General features: G+C 34.6%; 2 protein-coding genes across 2 annotated transcripts; both read left to right on the top strand.

The window, feature by feature from the left end:
- The first annotated feature begins 9842 nt into the window (after nt 1-9842).
- LOC127254090 (secreted RxLR effector protein 161-like) lies at nt 9843-10496 on the top strand. The gene has a single exon (XM_051278975.1). The coding sequence runs from the start codon at nt 9843-9845 to the stop codon at nt 10494-10496; it is 654 nt and encodes a 217-aa protein (XP_051134932.1).
- Nucleotides 10497-11007: 511 nt separating this feature from the next.
- On the top strand, nt 11008-12894 carry LOC127254089 (uncharacterized). The gene has a single exon (XM_051278974.1). It carries the CDS (start codon nt 11008-11010, stop codon nt 12892-12894), a length of 1887 nt encoding a protein of 628 aa, XP_051134931.1.
- The last annotated feature ends 8074 nt before the right edge of the window (nt 12895-20968 follow it).

The raw sequence follows: 20968 nt of genomic DNA, 5'->3' as shown, positions 1-20968 counted from the left end.
CCGCTGCTCCTTGGGCCACCATTCTTGGGCTGCTGCCTCTCCTCTGCTTGGGCCGCCACCATTTCCTTGGGCTTCGTTTAAGGTCATCCCTAATGGGTCTCTCCATCATCACAAGTTTTCGGACCCAATGCATATACTCAGAAAATATTAAAACGATTTATAATAGATAAAATATATTAATTAAGTACTTCAATGTTCATTAGAACTCTTAATCCTATCAAAGATCTTTTTAGACCAAAAAAAAATGAAAAAAATACTTAGTCCTAAAGTACGTAGTTAAGTGCTATTGACACACTAATATTTCTAGCTAATAACATAAGATCGGATATAGCATTTGTTGTAATTTTACTTGAAAAACATACTACAATACCAATACAACGATATTTGAAAGGAAGTAAACCTATTTTTTGTTATCCCCAAAGAACGATTGATCTTAGTTTACTATATTAAAAGAAATCTCGACATGAATCAATTTGATATGCATATGTTGGGTATCTTTTTGACCCACATAAAGTTAAGTCTCAAACTTGCCATATATTTATTTGTGCCGATACTATGATATCCCGGGGATCCACTAAACAAACATGAACCGCAACATCTTTAAATTATACTGAACTAGTATAAATTCATGAGGCTTTTCGGGAATGTTACCTGTTATGATCAATGACTTACCATTTTTAAATAATTGTTTCTTAAAATCGGAAAAGGATAATTTTCCTATTATTTATATAAGATAGTGTGGCTTGTATAGCTCAAACGAAAGAAGAATATATAAAAAAAAGATAGAATGAAACGTATTTCACAGAAATTTTTCTTTACTCATGATCTTAAAAAATAGTAAAATAGTTGTGCAACTGATTCGATCAAATGATAATTTTGCATATTTATTTACCAAAACTTTACCGACTGCAATGCTCGAAAGATTGATGAAGAATATTGGAATGTGCCGATTACGATATTTCAAAAAAGTCAACATCAAAACAAATATTTTTAACACATGAATGAAGTACTATTTTTTTTCTTTATCAGAATTTTTATCCCACTGATTTATTTTTAGTAGAGTAGTAGAGTATTAACGAGGCATATTCATTTCATGACATCTAAGGAGTGTCACGATATATCGTTATCAGGTTGTATATGTCATATGTTTGTGTAGGTGTCTCTATATCATGATGTCATCCAATTAAATTTGGTGAGTAATCGTCTTGTAATTTGTCTATAAATAGGATATTTTGTTGAAATAAGAAATAATGATGATCTTCACTCATCTCTCTTTCTCTCTAATTTCTCACACTACTCACACACGGTTTGAACTCATTAATTTGCTTCTCTCGTCTACTGCACACCACACAGAGTCCTACATATATCTATATTCTTACCTAATATATATAATTATTCTATCACACACACTACCCGTTTACACAAAAGAATATATATATATATTTTCATCTATATATCTATTTTATATTATCATATTTTTGTTTATATTATATTTACATCACATGCATATGATTACTGCTTATTTTTATTTCAGTTTGAAGACTATCTAGCTAGCTTCGTATAAATTATTGAATGCTAAGCTGTGAAAGTCAAAAAATTTAAATTGGGATATCCAAATCCCAACTACGTGGATAATATATATCGAAACAGTTCCAGGTGATGTGATTAAATCTAACATGGCTGCTGAATTGATTCAGCATATATATATATATATATACATATAAATATATAAGACAAAAAATATACTTCTATCAGCCCATGATTATACAAAATACAATATTTCTTTACAGATTATGCTATAATTTTACATAATACATTAAATTACATAGTTTCAGAAGTAGTGTATGCAGATATCATAAGGTTTATATTAGAGGTCATATGGTTACTACATGCATAATTAAAATACCAAGAAAGGTTACCTGATGCTGCAAATATGGCAGTATTGGAAGAGGCTGAGATGAAAGAGGTGCTAGACTGAGGAAGCCTACGAGTACGCTGAGGTTTGGAATTATTGCCGCCAAATCAAGCTGGCCTAGTAGGACAATACTGTATTGTATGACATAATACATGGCACTAATGGCACTCCAATTTAGGACCATGACTGAAGTCATGATCAGAGAACTGATATCGCTTGCAACAGAGTTGCAGACTCTAAGTAGAATTCCGGGTGGTGACCGCAAGAGCAGAATCAAGCGGAAGAGCATTGGCTAGGTGAAGGTACGTTTCTTTTTCTGCAAAGAGAATCTCCTAAATAGCCGCATCCAATGTAGGAAACGGGTGCCCATGCAATAGGGAGGCACAAACTACCTCATACTATAGACGAAAAGCAATCAAAATCTGAATGAGGTGTAGATGATCAAAACTGATCTTAGTCTGATCCAATCAATACCAAATGGGTTGCACTTGAGTAACAAAGTCGTTGACAGATTGTCTTGGTTCCTGTTTTAGACCATGGAGTGTACTCTAAAACTAATAATAAACCAGTAGAACGGACTGCAAAGAAATCCCAAACTGCCCTAGCAGTTTCAAATTGGGCAAGTTGCACCTATATTGCCAGAGTGGAAGTATTGCACAGTCAAGTAAGAATATGATGATTCTTACTGTCTCATTCCTCCAATTTTTCAATATATGATTCGATAGTTTTACGGGTAGGCACAACTTCTTCGATAGGAAGGGGAGCAACAGGAGCAACTATATCCCCAGTAAAAGTCCGCAGTAATTTTCTTTATATAAGAAAACTTTTCATCGATTGCGCTCATAGGCTACAATTATCTCCGGACAAGGTAATATTGATCGCAATATAAACATCCACCTTTTCCGTACCAAAGAAGAAAAAAATAACTGAGAACAAATGATATCTCCCAAAATCGAATCAACAGAAGCATAGACAAAAAAAGAAGAATCGATTCTGAAATTTAAAAAAAAAAGATGATCACGGAGTAGTGTTCAAACGAAAAAACTTGATATAACATCGGAGAGGAAATCAAATCCGAGCACGACGGTCTGAAAAACTCTAGCACGCACTGCAGGTGCTATCACTGCAGCGCATCTGGTGGTGGTGACGGTGACCGTCGGAAAGGATTGGAAGAATGGATATGAGACAAGCAACATTTCATTTTGTTTTTGGATTGTACAGGAAAAAATCAAAACTATTATAATCAGGATAAACTAAATTTCTCAAAAAATAATTAGGGTTACATCCTTTTATATATATATATATATACATGTTGGGTTATGCATATACATAAGTTTAAATATATGTATAATATATACATCTGTAACATATTTTATTGAAATATCATTTGCATTATAGCAATATGATGCAATATGGTACATTGAGGACCCTCTCTAAGCTCGCAAAAAGCTTTACCCATGTTGACATATTTAGTATAACGAGGTTATAAGTTTCATTTTTTATCTATTATTTTTAAAGTACAAGAGTTCTTAATTAATTAAAATTAATAGATTGATTTTTGAAAAAAATGATCTTCCATGTTTGAAGTCATTAAATTATAAAATATTTTTATAAAAATTATTATATAAATATATTTTTTTCATATTTTTTAATAAAAATTATCTTATTATTTTTTTCTATAATTAATAAAATATACAGATAATATACGTTATATATTGTATATAACATTATTTTATGCCTTAACAATTTTTTAGTATTGCTATAAACTAAAACAAATAATACTGGATAAAACTAATTGAACCCAATCAAACACATACAAATCCTCTATCCCAGAAATGGCCTAACTCTTCGTCACCAATCGCCAGGCTCCATCATCAAACATTCAGCCTTTTTTGCATCATATATCTTATTGCAATTCCACTAAAAAGGGCAACAAATGTTGAATAAAATTATATGTATTGCTATAAAATAGGTTGTTTTAGATAATATCATCGTACGTCCGTCCAACTCTAACATTTCATTTACTTTTGCATGTTAATCTTTAAATATTAATTATTATATCAAAATATAGTTTAAATTAAGAAAAAATTGCAAAATACTTTTATTAGTATCTTATAATATATTTATAAAAAAAAATATATACAAATATATATAAAGATATTTTTAATGTTAAATACAATGACGCAAAAGGTAAATATGACATTTAGAGAGGAACGGAAGAAGTATATTTTATGGAATATACCATAATATTATCGTTTGAGTGTGAATGTGAATGTTGTATAGTTATTTTTTTTATCTTTTATTTATTTATTTATTTTGTTTTCTTCTTCTGAATAGGGACCCTAAATAAATTTGATTTGATTTGGAACTCAAGTTAATGCTTCCTGACTTTTGTACATTCTCCTAATTCAAGGGCAAATTATATTGAATTACAAATAGATATGTCTAACATTTCTATAATTTGATGCACCGTTACCTTATATAATAAAGTTGGTTTAGATTATGATTTCTCACCACTATCAATTTAAGTTTATAGGGAACTTAAATTTTTAAAGGAACATTTACTTAATTTTTACAAAAATTATGAAATCGTCACAACAAAATAATGTCGACTGCTTTTTGTTTTTTTAATATCTACACAGTTCTTCAATATTCTAAGGGTATGTTCCTTTGGGAAAATCGCCCAAATTCTACGATTTATCAATTTTTTCCTCCTAAAAATATCAAATCAAACGCCTATTTTTTATTTTTTTATATTATACTAAAAAATTAATTTTATATTCAAAACATATGTTGGAACAATATTTTTCTCCAACTTTTTTTGGCATATGGTTCTTCCTGCTTTTCCCTGCTGCCTTTCTTTGTTTCCATTCAAGTTGCTGCAACAGACTGCCTGCAACTTGCTGGACTGCTCTTCTCGATTTTGGAAGCTTAGAAGAGACAAAAAGAATGGATTTTTGGGTGGTCAACCTTTGACAGACTTCATGCAGGAATGCATCATTCCATTTTCATGCAAAGGGTTTTAATTGAGTTTGTCCTGTATGCTTTGTTTGGCTGCTTCTTGGTAAGTCGTGTGGGAAGTTTGGTTGTTGCATGGGTTTAGAGAGAGAACTGTTGTGAGATAAAGTAAGTTAAATCCTCTCAACCCCAACCCTTCCCTTCTCCATGCATTGAAAGAGTGCTAGACACATTTACCTGCCGGAGACATCGTCGGAGGAAGGAGAGGTTGGAAATCCGATCAGGAGATTCATCCAAAGTCTGAGCAACCCTGCTATCTGCTAGTTGTCAGTACGAGTTTGTGACAACTTATACCTGTGGAGGGATTTTCCTAGGTGATTTGCATTATAGTATGGGTTAAAGGAGTTTTGGGCTGTTTAGTTCATAATCAACCTTGATTAGTGAACTTCTCCTGGATTGGAATCCCTCGAATGTAGGTTGGTTATAACCGAACCGGGTTACCAAATATCTTGTCTTTTATTGCTTTGGATATTTTCCTTATTTCGTTGACAAGATGCTGTTACAACTGTGATTTTAGCACGCTTCGGGAGTTGGCCCATTTGGAAAAGTGTACAAGAATTTATTAGAGTAGCACTTATTCCATCCCAACATTTGGTATTAGAGCAGTGTTCTCTAAGTTGCTGAGTAGATTCTTTCACAGTTGCAAAGATGAGTAAGGAAGGTCGATCTACATCGAGACCTCCATTGTTTGATGGAACAAGTTATCGAAGTTGGAAAAACAAGATGGAAGCTTTTCTGATGCTACAAGGTGAAGATGTTTCTGAAGCTGTTGAGTCTGCATGGTCTCATCCCATGAAGACCATCCAAGATGAAGATAATATCATCTCTCTTGTGAAGAAACCGAAAAGAGAATGGACTCTCAATGAAAAGTCTGATGCAATCGCCAACTCGAAAGCCCTTTTTTCGATTTTTAATGCTGTAGATGAAACTCAAGCGAAGCTGATATCCAACTGCAAAGTTGCTAAGGAAGCATGGGACATCTTGGAAAATGCATTCGAAGGGTCTGTACAAGTTCGAGAGTCAAAGCTGGATCATGTTGAAACCTTGTTTGAAGGACTGAAGATGAATGAAGATGAAACGATCGCTGTTTATTATAACCGGTTCATAGATGTTGTGAATCAAGCTGAAGCTCTTGGAATGCACTTTGAAGAAAGAGACTGGTGAGAAAAATGCTTAAAAGTCTCACAAAAAATTTCAGGCCAAAGGTGATTATGCTCAATGAACCACCAAAGCTGAGACACATGACATTGGATGAACTGTATGGTACATTGGTGAGCTATGAAATGAACTATATCGAAGATGAAGCACCCAAAAGCATGGCTCTAAATGCTGAAGACTTGAAGATGATAGAGTCTGATGAAGAAATGGCACTGCTGAGCCGTAAACTTTCTCGAATGATTAGTGAGAAACGAGCTGCCAAGCTGAAGTTTGGGAAGTTTCAGAACAGAAATAGCTATCAGGGAGGAGGAACATCCAGTTCTCAACGAAAATACCCTGAGCAGAAACCAACTACATACAACAAGCCAAAAAAAGAAAGATTCGATGGTGGATTTAAGAAGAAGTTTGTGGTGTCTGCAAAACCAGAGATGGTTCAAGAACCTACCTGTTATGGATGTGGTGGAGTTGGACATGTTAAATCAGAGTGTCCAACAATAAAGAAAAGAGAAAAGAGAGTTTATCAAGCCACATGGAGTGACAATGAAGATGGTGAATCTGTTGGAGGTGAGGAACAGACAGAAAGTGATAAAGTGGTGGCATTTATGGCAAATGCTGGTGAAACCAGCAATAGTAATGAGGAATCCAACCCTAAAGCTGCTGATGAGTCAAGGGAACTTGATGCTGAAGAGTTGATCGAAGCCTATGAGGAAATGGTAATCGAACAGAAGAAAGTTGTAGTGAAGAACAAGGAGATGATGTAAACAATTTATCGTCTGGAAGATCAAAAAGAAAAACTTGAGGATGAACTTGAAAAACTGAGGAAGATTGCTGATGATAAATCTGCTGAATCACAGAAGTTGAAGTAAGAGAATCTGAAGTTGAAGGATGAAAATGATAGACTTCGGAAAGGAAAAGAAAAATTAGATGAAGTCCTTTCGATTGGTAAACCATTTGGTGATCACAAACGATTGGGATTCTGTGAATCTTCTCAAAGTAAACCAACTACATTTGTGCGTGGTGGTTTGTTAACTGATGTCAAACTTCCAGAGAAGAATTCAGTACCTGTAAGGAAACAGAACCCAAAGAAGAGCAAAAACAGAAATTGGAACAGATATCGCAGAAGAACTCAGAATAACAGATCTTCGTTATTACAGCCTACTGACTGCAAGTACTACTTGTATCCTGGTCATTCAGCTGAGAAGTGTTTCAAACTGGCAAAGGATGTTATCAATGGGAAACCCATTCGATGGCCTACAGAAGGTCTAAAACATAACATCAAAGTCAAATTGGTGTGGATGCCTAAGGAAAGTCTGAAACAGGTGGAGTGCAATGTGATTCTGTCAAGCCAAGAGTCTACCAGGGCAGATCGATGGTACTTTGATAGTGGTTGCTCGCGACATATGACTAATCAAAAAGAACTTCTGAAGAATTATGTTGAAGCCCGAAGTGGAGATGTTATATTTGGTGATGGTGAAAAAGGAAAAATCAGTGGATATGGCGCTCTTGAAAAAGAAAGGATTCCAAAGTTGTCGAAAGTCTACTATGTTGAAGGGCTGAGTACAAACTTGATCAGCATTAGTCAACTCTGTGATGATGACTTACATGTGAAGTTCACGAAAAATTCATGTGAAGTATATGATGCTGAACAAAAATGGGTGATGACTGGAGTTCGATCAAAGAACAATTGTTACTTGCTGGAATATCCTCAAATGGAAGCATTAATATTGAAAGATGATGAATCTATGCTGTGGCACACCAGATTGGGTCATGTCAATCCACAGAATCTATTGAGGATTAGCAAAATTGGAGCTATTAGAGGATTACCCAAATTTTCAAAGATTCCGATTACTACTTGTGGTGACTGTGCGAGAGGAAAACAGAAGAGAGCTGTACATTCCTCACTGGAACAACGTTTCAGCAGCAACTGTCTGGAGCTGCTGCATATGGATCTCATGGGTCCAGTCGATGTCTGCAGTCTTGGAGGTAAGAAGTATATCCTGGTTTGTGTTGATGATTTTTCAAGATATACATGGGTAGATTTCCTAAGTGAGAAAAGTGATGCCTTTAATGCCTTTGAAAAATTGAGTACAAGGCTTATGAATGAGAAGAAATCAAAGATTGACAGGTTGAGAACTGATCATGGAAAGGAGTTTGAGAATTGGAGGTTTGCTGAATTCTGCAATGGATTGGGAATTAAGCATGAATTTTCTGCCCCAAAGACTCCACAACAAAACAGAGTGGTGGAAAGAAAGAATCGAACCCTACAGGAAATGGCAAGGTCAATTATGCATGCCAAGGGAGTTGCCAAATATTTGTGGGCTGAAGCTATTAGCACAGCTTGCTATGTGATTAATCGAGTGTATCTCAGACCCCACACATAAAAGACAATGTATGAAATCTGGACTGGAAAGAAACCAAATGTTTCTCACTTTCATACATTTGGGTGTAAAAATGCTACATCATGAAGGACAGAGATCAACTACATAAGTTTGATGCTAGATCAGATGAAGATATATTCTTGGGATACTCTCTGAATTCCAGAGCTTACAGAGTCTTTAACAATCGAACTAAGAAAGTGATGGAATCTGTGAATGTGATATTCGATGATGCCCTCTCGGAAAAGAAATCCATACATCCGAGTGATGATGATAATGATGAAACCACTCCCACCAAAGTAATTCAAAGTCATCCAGATGTTCAGAATGTTCCTCAGACTCAGAATGATGTACCTCAGACTGGTGACAGTGCTGCTGCAGAGAGCTCAGTCAGATTTGATTGGTCAGAACCAGAGTGTTCAACCGATATTACCACAACCAACTTACAACCTACGGAGAGTGAATCTGATGCTGAAGCAAGAAGATATGGTTCCAGAGTTCCACAAAACCATCCAATTGATGCAGTCATTGGTGATCCAAAAGGAGGAATATTAACTCGAGGTAAACAAATTGATTTTAAGAATCTGTCTGGTATGAACTGCTTTGTTTCAACAGATGAGCCGAAGTCAATAATTGAAGCTCTCAAGGATGAATATTGGATTAATGCAATGCAAGACGAGTTGAATCAGTTCACAAGGAATTGAGTTTGGTACTTGGTTGAAAGGCCAACTAATGTGAATGTTATTAGAACGAAGTGGATCTTCAAGAATAAATCAGATGAAAAAGGGAATATCATCAGAAATAAGGCAAGGTTAGTTGCACAGGGGTACACACAGATTGAAGGCATTGACTACGATGAAACATTTGCTCATGTTGCACGCATTGAAGCAGTGAGATTACTGGTATCTGTTGCATGTTCCTTGGGATTTACTCTCTACCAGATGGACGTCAAGACAGCATTTTTGAATGGATGGATTAAAGAAGAGATTTATGTTGAACAACCAAAGGGATTCGGGGATCCTTTCCATCCAGATCATGTGTACAGATTGAGGAAAGCGCTTTATGGTCTTAAGCAAGCACCAAGAGCCTGGTATGAGAGGCTGTCCAATTTTCTACTAGAAAAGAAGTATGTTCGAGGATCAACAGACAAGACCCTATTTATCAAGTTGCAGGGAAAAGATCTTATGATTGCACAAATATATGTAGATGATATCGTGTTTGGCTCAACTGCTGAATCCTTGAAGAACGAATTTGTGAGATTCATGGAAGCTGAATTTGAGATGAGTATGATTGGTTAGCTCAATTTCTTTCTGGGATTACAAGTTAAGCAGCTAGCAGATGGAATTTTCTTGAGTCAATCGAAGTATGCTCAGAATATGATTGAGAAATTTGGCCTTCGTGATTCAAAGGTTTTTCGGACTCCTTTAGGACAACAGGATAAGCTATCCAAGGATGATGATGGGAAGATTGTTGATCAGAAACTGTACAGAAGTATAATCGGGAGTTTGTTGTATCTGACTGCTAGTCGCCCAGATATTTCTTTCAGTGTTGGCATATGTGCAAGGTTCCACTCAGCTCCTAAGGAATCTCATCTGAAGGCTGCAAAGAGAATTCTCATATATGTCAAAGGAACAGCTGAACTTGGGCTGTGGTACTCGAACAGATCCAGTCTTGATCTTATTGGATTCACAGACTCAGATTGGGCTGGATGTTGCGATGATAGGAAAAGCACAACTGGTGGATGTTTCTACATCGGGGACAATATTGTGAGTTGGAGTTCGAAGAAACAAAATTCAATTGCACTATCCACTGCTGAGGCTGAGTACATTGCTGCAGGGAGCTGTTGTGCTCAATTGTTGTGGATTCGACAGATGCTGCATGATTATGGTATTGTTCAAGATTCATTCACTCTATTCTGTGACAACACAAGTGCTATTAATATCTTCAAGAATCCAGTTCAGCATGGGAGGACAAAGCATATCAACATTCGATATCATTTCATTCGAGACTTGGTAGAAAATGGGGTGTGATCTGCAACACATTGGAACATTTGAATAGAAAGCAGACATTCTCACAAAGCCTCTGGATGGAGACCGATTCGAGAAGTTAAGGAGGAACTTGGGTATGTGTTCATGCCCTCTCTGAATTTCTCTGCATAAGTCAAAAAATTATTTATCTCCAATTTATTTTGATCTCATTGATGAATATTGGAATATATATATTTATATATATATGGGGAGAAATTATATATTCTGAAAATTGGATTTTGGGAATCGCGGTGATAAGGATCATTCCAGATAGGGGGATTTAAGTTGCAGAAGTTGAAGTGACTTAAAGTTGTTAGTATAGCTGCAGCTGCTGTGTCAAGACAGCTTTTTGGGGAATTGATTGACTAAGGGGATGAATTCTTAATTGAAAATTCAAAAGCGTGTTCAGATCTTCTCTCTTCTCTGGCTATTTCTTTTGGCAGTTGTTGTTTGTGGAGATAACCTTCTCGAGTCACAAGGTTTTCCCTCATTCTTTTCTCTCTTGCGAAAAATCATGGCTCGAACCCGTTTTGGGAATGTTCGTCGCGCTGGAGCCGAAGGTGGTAGACGTGGGCGTGTTGGCACTCGAGGCAGAGGTCGTGGTCGACGAAGTGAAACTGTTAGTCCCTCTCCCGACCCCATGGAGGTTTCTGAATCGAATAATAATCCTCTGCCACTGGCCGAAGGAAATTTGAAGGAAGCAGAGGATGATGCTGTTGCACAAGCCCTACAGTCCTTGAATGAAAAATCGAAGGTTCTAGAGGAAAATGTTTCTCCAAATGAAGGAATCATCACTGGAAATGAAGTTGCTACTGCTGTTGAAGATGAGCCTCCAACTATTGTTGGCGAAGCCCCCATTGAAGAACTCGAAAAGGTTGCTGAGGAGCCCCTGGTTACTGAAGAAGTTCAAAATGCTGATGAAGCTGAGGAAGTTGTTCCACAACATGTTGCTGAACATAAGGTCCCTAACACACAGATGGATGAAGTGGCTGCTGAAGAAGAAGTTCCTACGGAACAAGTTGTTCATGGTGTTGAAACAGAAGGTACAAATCTTGAGCCTCGTTCTTCTTCTGAAGATCTTGATGCTCTCATTGACAGGGTCGTGAGTCAGCTTCCTTCTCAAGATAATGAGTCATCTTCCAAAATGTCTGGACCAGACACAGTCCCTGAATCTCCGTTACCTGGAAAAATGGTGGAAGGTAGTGATGAGGTTATTACGACACCAGAACAACAACCATATGCAGAACAGGCCGCGGAGGCTGAGTTTACTCCATCCTCGTCGAAGAGACAACCCTCCAAAAAGAGGAAGTTGTCTGCTGGTGTTCCAGGGTCTTTTCGAAAAAGGCTCAAACGATCTTTTTCAAAGAAAGTCATAAAGGGAAAGAAGTCCAAAACTCGTCAGAAGGCTCTCAGATCTCATTGCATTACTGCGGAACAATCTATGGATACTACACACTTTGATGATCTTGCTGAAGTGTTTGAGTACGACATTCTCGCAAACCGAAAATTTGTGGTTGAAAAGCAATTCACAAGCAATGAGCATTTAGAGGTTGGTTTTTCCGATTATCTGCACCGGAAAGGATTGTTTCACTGGGCTGTTAAACTACGGAAGTACTGTCCAAAATTGGTCAAGGAGTTTTACGCTAACCTTTCTGCTCATGTCTTAGATGAAGACTCTCCCTGGTTTCACAAAGCTTATGTGCGTGGCAAGGTTTTTGAGCTAAGCCCGCGCGTCATAAACAAGCTGTTAAAACTCCCTCTTGACAATCCTGAAGAGCTACCCTCTGATCTTCTGAAAGACTCCACGAGAGATGTTGCCCTGTTCCTGTCCTCACGCAAGTCAGTGGACTTTGGTAGAAAAGGATTCAGTGCCACTGAGCTTTCACTGAGATTTCAATGTCTTTTCCGTCTCTGCGCCAAGAACATTTTTCCAACAAGCAATGGAACCAATATTGGTTCTGAAATGGGTAAACTAATGTATTCCATCGATCGCTTTTGTCCTAACATTAACTTTGGTTTTGTTGTGATGTCAAAAATGGTCAAGTTCTCACGAGGCCAGAAGTCTGAAGGTACGAACTTACCGTATCCTGCTTTGATCACACTGCTATTGAAGAAGAACGGCATTGTCCCTGATCCTACTGAGGACGTCATCAACATTGAGGTGTTTCAACCCAAACCTAATATCCTCAGTCTGCACAACGACATCACCGAAGACATCCTCTGTAATGCAACCGAACAGCTTCTTGAAGCCCGACGGATTCTTCAAGAAGTTGTGCAAGAACAAGCTGCCATCCGTATCACTCTAGGTGAGCATCGTCAGAAAATCATCCGTGCTGTTAACCTTATGCCGAAGATTGGTTCGGTTCTTGCTGACGAAGGGGAGGACCCTTCGCTTGTCTAATTTGCTCGTCTGTTCCCTTTTTGGCATCTGCTCTCGAGGGGGAGAGATGTGCATGAGATGTGCATGGTGTTTGTGTGTTTGCTGCTCTGCTACTGTTTCCTGTTATTGACTATTTCATTTGCCAAGCTGCTTGTAGCCTGTGTTTGTTTTTTGCTGGCCTGTAACAAATTGATGACTTACTGTTGATTTTGTTTGGATTGATTGGTTTGGTGTGGGAGTGATTCTCCTGCACATTGGGCGAAGTCCCATATGCCAAAAAGGGGGAGAATGTTGGAACAATATTTTTCTCCAACTTTTTTTTGGCATATGGTTCTTCCTGCTTTTCCCCTGCTGCCTTTCCTTGTTTCCATTCAGGTTACTGCAACAGACTGCCTGCAACTCTGTTGGGTCTGCTCTTCTCGATTTGGAAAGCTAAGAAGAGACAAAAAGAATGGATTTTTGGGTGGTCAACCTTTGACAGACTTCATGGAGGAATACATCATTCCATTTTCGTGCAAAGGATTTTAATTGAGTTTGTCCTGTATGCTTTGTTTGGCTGCTTCTTGGTAAGTTGTGTGGGAAGTTTGGTTGTTGCATGGGTTTAGAGAGAGAATTGTTGTGAGAGAAAGTAAGTTAAATCCTCTCAACCCCAACCCTTCCCTTCTCCATGCATTGAAAGAGTGCTAGACACATTTACCTGCCGAAGACATCGTCGAAGGAAGGAGAGATTGGAAATCCGATCAGGAGATTCATCCAAAGTCTGAGCAACCCTGCTATCTGCTAGTTGTTAGTACGAGTTTGTGACAACTTATACATGCGGAGGGATTTTCCTAGGTGATTTGCATTATAGTATGGGTTAAAGGAGTTTTGGGCTGTTTAGTTCATAATCAACCTTGATTAGTGAACTTCTCCTGGATTGGAATCCCCCGGATGTAGGTTGGTTATAACCGAACCGGATTACCAAATATCTTGTCTTTTATTGCTTTGGATATTGTCCTTATTTCGTTGACAAGATGTTGTTACAACTGTGATTTTACCACGCTTCGGGAGTTGGCCCATTTGGAAAAGTGTACAAGAATTTATTGGAGTAGCACTTATTCCATCCCAACAACATCACATCAACACCTATTTATATCACATCATACAATTATTACAATTTAATTTTTTTACTATTTAATTCCAATTCAAAATCCAAACTCCCAAACAAACACACTCAGAGGATATTCTATTCTTTTTTACTAGAATAGTTTAAAATATCACAATATATTATAAATTTCACAAATACAAATTATTTGGATATTATTTCAATATTATCCAATTACGACATCCGATGTGCTGAATCAATAATATAAAAATTTTATATATTTATATGAAAAGTGATTTCCAGATAGTTGAGATATGATGTAATATAATTCAAACATAAAATTACTTTTGAAAAAAAAGAAATAATAATCTTACCGCATTATAAATCTTCTAAATATTATCTCCGTTCACATCGTATGGTATTAGAACTCTGGAATGCTCCCCGTCTTATTCCATAGCGTTCCACAATGGTATTTTACTATTATATTTTTTCGTCAATCGACGTCAAGGAAAAATATAGTCTTCTTTTTCTTTTTTTTTTATTTTATTATTTTTTTTTTGGTGTGAAATGAATTAATTAAAGAGTTAGAACACACTGCAGACTTTCTAAAATCTATGAACAATTGAATCAATGCTTTAGTTATTATATAAAACAAATGATAAATTTACATATACTTCAATCATCAATAAATTAGGCAATTAAGTATGAGATCATATATATATATGTATACACTAGTGTGGGCTTTATTTATATTCTTAACTTGAGCATCTTCACATAACAAATTAAAGCTCAGCCATAATTAGTGTGTTAGGCGATCAAGTTGGATAATATCAATCAATATTGGTAACAAACATATCCTACCTAAATATGAACGGTTAATGTTGTCCATTAATTACTTCCAATCAACGTGATAAATAATATCACTAACACAATATTTTCCTGTAATTACATCCAAAGGGAAGTAAAAGCAAACTTGGCCTTTTGTTTTCCAGTAAATGAAGTCTATTATCAGTTGCTTTGCCTTAATTCGTGCTCAAATTCATTTTTCTTGATAAAATTTCTCTCAACTTCAGATCCAACACCCGAATTTGTATGTAGCATCGGATCCCATCGGATGCCCGTGACTTTTTTATATTTTTAAATAAACTGAATATCCGCAGCGAATGCTGTATCAGATGTTTGAACTCATGACCGAATGCCGGTGACTCTGGTTTATTTATACCAGTGTAAGAGCATAAAAGAGTTTTGATATTTTATCATGAGCAAAATTAGTCAAAAAAATAGAATTATGAGACAAAACTGAAATTGTGTTCACTTTGCAAAAGACTTTAAATTTAAAAATTAAATTTAAATGTTGATAGTATTGTAAATATATGTTGTATAAAAAAAATAAGGTATCTTCTTTTGCACAATTTTGAGAAAATCTACTGTGTGGGCTTGAATGGGCGCGAAAGCTCGCCTACCTCATTTGTTGCTTAGGAGGAGTAGAGTGTCTTTTTTTTAATTTTAATTTTTAGTTTTTTTAATCAATAATCTATGGCTCATTTTTTCTTCAATCACCCATTTTTACTTTGTGAATGGCTATTTTATTTTTTATTTTTTGTTTTATTTTTTATTTTTTTCGTTCATATATATTTTTTAATTCTCCAAAAAATAAAATTATGGGTTTGTTTGTTTTGAAAAATAGTTAGAAAAATATTGTATTTTCACGTGAATTATAAAAAATTATATAAATAATATAAAATTCATATTATTTTTTTTCATAATTTTATTATTTTAATATAAAAATTTATTTATACAATACAATCTACTAGTATTACACTTTTATATAAACACAATTATTAAATTTCAAATCAATAAAAATAAAATAATTTACAAAATCCAAACCAAACCTATCAACGTAAAGAAACATGAAAATTCAAAAACTCACACCCTAAATTATCTTTTCTTTAAAGCGGTTGGGTGTGTTTCGTTTGTAATTTATACACAAATTAACATTTTTAATTTAGGTATGATTATTTATAAAAATATATTATTTTAAAAAATATTATATTAAAATAGTATTTAAAAAAATATATATATATTTTAAAAAAACATTATTTTAAATCTAAACCTAACAAACCAAAACCAAAGACTATACAAGTGAAATGGACTTCAAAAAATAAAATTAAAAATAGGGAAAAAAAAACCTTTAATTAATTCCGTGTATCATATGAGACACTGTCCATAAAAAGGTAATCATTTAGAACAAAAAAAATTGTTAAATATAGGATCGAACACTACAAAAAAATAATATATTTGTAACGGAATTCCGTCTCTAATGTCATTAGTAACGGAAAAAGTAGATTTAGAAAAAAATAATTTTGTTACAAAAATGATTTTTTTTTGTAGTGGAATCAACATATTAATATATGTCAAAATTTCCAAATTATGCTGGTAAATTAAGTATGGTCTAACATGGTTCCTATAGTACAAGTTTTATTGAGATCATTTGAATGCTCATGTTCTTTTCATCAAGAGGCATATTTTCAGATGTGGGGCTTAATTCTAGCTAGAGATAGGCCATTCATATTATATATTTTCAGAGGTATGTTTACTTGTTGGACACATATATATATATATATATGACCAACACAGAAATTGTGTGCAGTTTGCATCCAGGATATCTCAACAAATTACTAGGTTTATTATGAGTTTATTTAGTTGTGTTGGACTTGTTAGAATATAATTGTGAGAATATTCATAACAATTATCGAATTTGATAATTACGTTATCAATCTTTGCAAAATGATCGAAACGTCGCTTATTCGTAGCCCAATATTTTTATAGATAAAACATTGATTCATCAGAAGTGGAAAGAGAGGTTGTTTTATAAGGACTCAACCAATTGGGGAATTCAATTCACTTTCAAAACCATCGGCCATTTGGTAACTGCCGGTCATAATTTTGGTCATTTATGAACCAAATTGTACTTGGATGGATATGCACGTGGCCGATTTTCGGCCAACAAAAATACGTATTCTTTTCTTTATGCACTTGGGCTATGTTAAATCTAGGATTTTGATTTGTGTGGAGACATTAAAAGATAATTTGAGTTTAATTCTAGCCCCCTAAGCAAACTTTGGCCTTGGAAATTGAAGCAATTATCTCGACCAACGACCTAAGTTCTAAGCCTATGCTCGTGTACGTCCATGTCTTATGTCCGTATTCGTACGTGTCCATCTGGATGGACAACGTGCACGTATGGCTCGCCTCCATACCTATGTCCTACCATATTCTTACGCCCCTTTCATACAATAAAATTATATATAAACACATTCATTTTGTATTCTACTCTCAATATAGGATAACTAGCAAATTATTTGGTTAATTATCCCTTAACCATCCTTATTAGTCCACCTTAGTCAACTTAATTGAATAAAAAAAAAAGCCCATTTCATTCAAAAGCCCAAAATAAATAATCCAATTACTTTGGTTTTTTTAGCTCGTGGAAGTTCTACTCACCGATTAATCAGTTTCGAGAATTCAAAATTTAATTTATCAAAATTAACTTTTATTGCTTTTGAATAAGAATATGGATCCTATGGATAAGCATGCAACTCTTACAATTTGTATAAATAATGTGACAAATGTGCGTTGAAGGCGATTCGATGTGAAACCATAAAATTCAAGGAGTTTCGATGAAGAGGTAAGCAACAATAAATGTAAATCTAATTTTATAAAATTAAGTATGCATGTGCATGAGATTATGATTATAGTGTTAATGTGATATTATCTATATGTGTGGTAGCGGAAAGCGAGGACATCATCTGTGGTAAGAATATTTGAACCCGATGTATCGTAACAATTTAGCGATCGTGGACGATAATAATTGGACAACTGGACGACTTAGTCGCACAGTCATTCAAGGATTAGACCAATTGTAGTTGAGATATATTTGGTCTAATAATTCGTATTAGGTGTGTTGGAACTTATAGGAATTAAACCCTAAGCCCAGGATCTGTCGTGTTGAAATAAATGAAATAAGAAAATAAAGCAAAATAAATCTAACATTATTCCATTAGCGTTGTTTGATTCAGATATGCAAACAATGAAGGGTTTTGTGTTCTTCAAGCCTATGGTGTAACACCTCCTGAGAAAACCGCTAGGGTTTCTACCATTACTACCACGATGAGATATAGAAAGTAATGGATGTTGCGTCTAGACCAGGGATCACAACACTAATTTATATTCCTTATTATTAATTGGCCCCATCACCCAATTAATAAGTTATCGATTTTCTGCACATAGGAGGCCTGCACTTACTAAATACATTTAAGCCCAATAAATTAATAAATCACTTAATATGAGTTTAATCTGACTGATAGTCAAAATAGTAACATTTAACCCACAATTGAATTTTTAATCCAACAATCTCTCACTTGGGTAAATGTACACTGAATAACCTTATGAGCTCATGAAATTTTGCTATCAGATTCTTTAATGTATATTATCTATCTTACCTATAAGTCACATCAGTGCGGATCAAAGCGGCCGTCACTGCATTTATCTCAATGTGACCGATCAGTGGTCATAACACTAATATAACCCAAGATTCGATCAAGTGCGGATGCACAACATGGAAATTTCATATAATGTGATCTTAACATGTCTATTTCCAATTGATCCACCTTAACTTTAATTCAGAACAACCAAATACTGAATTAAAACTGAATACTGAACAGTGATAATGAATACTGCAATAACATTAACTGTATTTGAACATTACAAATCAGCTCCCACTAAACCGAAATATCATATATGGTTTCACTCTCAAACGAGCAACATGCTAACTGTAGAACTTATGTGGAAACCCTTTAGCAATTAAGCGGATCTGCAATCACTGAAGCTATATGAATATGTTCAATAAGTAATTCATAATATGAAATCAGACTATTAAATATTATTATCATCAAATGATGTACTAGTGCTAATCGATTTTGGATTTTGGAAAAGACAAAATTCTATATCCGAATGAACAATAATAACCGAATTTGTTCAAAATAGAAATCAAAAATAAATTTCGACTATAGATAGTACCATAAAAAAAATGTCCATCCAAATTCAAATAGTAACCAACACTCAATAAGAATCTCAAAATTGTCAATGGCTTCAACTTTAACCTACTTGTCGTTACCCATATAGATGTATCTTTCAACATCAATTGATTTTCAACAATTGAAATAATCTTGCATAGACACAATGATATGAGTTGTTACACTAAAATCCACCCCCCAGGTGTGTCTATGAAATGAAGTTAAACTTATTTTAAGAGCAAGACCAATAGGACAAACATGTCTTCCGAAAGATCTAACTTAAGTGCCCTCAATTTAGTAGCAATATTAGACATGTTTAGGATGTACTCTTTTATGTTACATTTGCCGTTATACTTTATGGTAATGACACTCTTAAGAAGGATATTCATTTCCACCTTATCGCTTTTGGTAAAACGTTTTTATTTTCGACAATAAATTCATTGGCATCAGTGACATCATCATATATCGTACTTTGAAAAATTAATGAAGTGTTTTTCTTAATGATCATCAGACTTAGGAGTTGGACTTATCTCACTTCTCAAATAACTGCTTTTCATATACAGTGTTTCTCGCCATATGAGTGGGGTCTACTCTTAATGTCAAGTCAAAATTCATGCAACCTAAATGAATTAATATTGATTCTTTTCAGTGTCTAAATTTGTCCCCATGCTATATTGGGACCGGAAAATATATGTATATATATATATTAAAATATTTATGAAGCACAGTAAAATTCAAGAATAATACATTATCATCACAAAACACTAAGTGCAACATCAATGATCAATCATTTGGATCAATAACATTGATTGCTAGTAGTCATCTTGTTACAATAATCATATACGGATAATAAGATAATGTCAAACAGTAACCAATCTTTGGACCGATTCTCTATTCACATAAGTTAAATCCATATGATATCTCATATATATTATCGCAGATGTATATTTCATTATGTCAATTACCAACTTCCTTTGGGCCGAAGAATAATCACAATAATTAAAATACACATATAAACATTTACGTAATCAATAAAAAATCTCATGTAAGAGAGGTTACTTTGGCAACGTCAAATACTTGATTTTCACCGTCAAAACGCAGCAAGCATTATTATTGAATTTATAGTTTTCTTAAAATAAATTAGGATCAGAGTTGCATTCAATGTATACAGGTCTGATTCCGCAAAAGTAAATATTGTATATAAGCAATTGAATGCACCGTATGTGGATTTAAAAATAAATTAACAATTTTATCACAAGTTATCGAACAATATCAGCAATTGTCTTTGGACAAATTACTGACTCACCAGTGATAAACTTGTTTTGACAATCAAATGTTAACAATACAGTAGTGTGCAAACAATACTCCAAATCTATTATTCACACACAAATAACCAAATTATCATCACCACAATCAATATCATTAAACATGCATGTAACAACTTAATCGATGACTTGCCTTTGGGTCAATCAATGGCCTTATAAGTCACACACACAACTTTTTAATACATAAAATAAACTGATTTACACAGCAGTGCTTTGGCAACATAACTATTTCAACAGATTTATAAAATATATTATATTAATTATTGCTAATTAAATTCACCTTAAAATATACTATGTATGTCCAATACATATGAAAGCTGTAACAACAACAATTAATTTATGGACTTATTAAAATAATCAAGTAGTCCAAGAAATACTAAATGCAGCGGAATTACATAGACAAAAATATACCACCCAAAGAAATTATAAATTTAATAAATAAATATTTAGTCGAATTTGCACAAATACATATTTTTCAAAAATACATAGTATTGTATTCCAAATTTAATTGGATCATAAAATATTTTAGAATAAATCCATAGTTCAGATCATTCGTGAAAATCATAAATAAATAAATATGGTTTGCATTAATTCAAATAATCTCTGAATTT

Source organism: Andrographis paniculata, unplaced genomic scaffold, assembly GCF_009805555.1.
Source record: "Andrographis paniculata isolate CXL003 unplaced genomic scaffold, ASM980555v1 Contig52END, whole genome shotgun sequence".
Classification (NCBI taxonomy): Eukaryota; Viridiplantae; Streptophyta; class Magnoliopsida; order Lamiales; family Acanthaceae; genus Andrographis; species Andrographis paniculata.
The sequence above is the reverse complement of the archived record's forward strand: the minus strand, read 5'-3'. Positions and strand labels throughout refer to the sequence as shown.

Coding starts and splice junctions, on each gene's coding strand:
- LOC127254089 (XM_051278974.1), top strand. CDS start 11,008: ATGGCTCGAACCCGTTTTGGGAATGTTCGTCGCGCTGGAGCCGAAGGT.
- LOC127254090 (XM_051278975.1), top strand. CDS start 9,843: ATGATTGAGAAATTTGGCCTTCGTGATTCAAAGGTTTTTCGGACTCCT.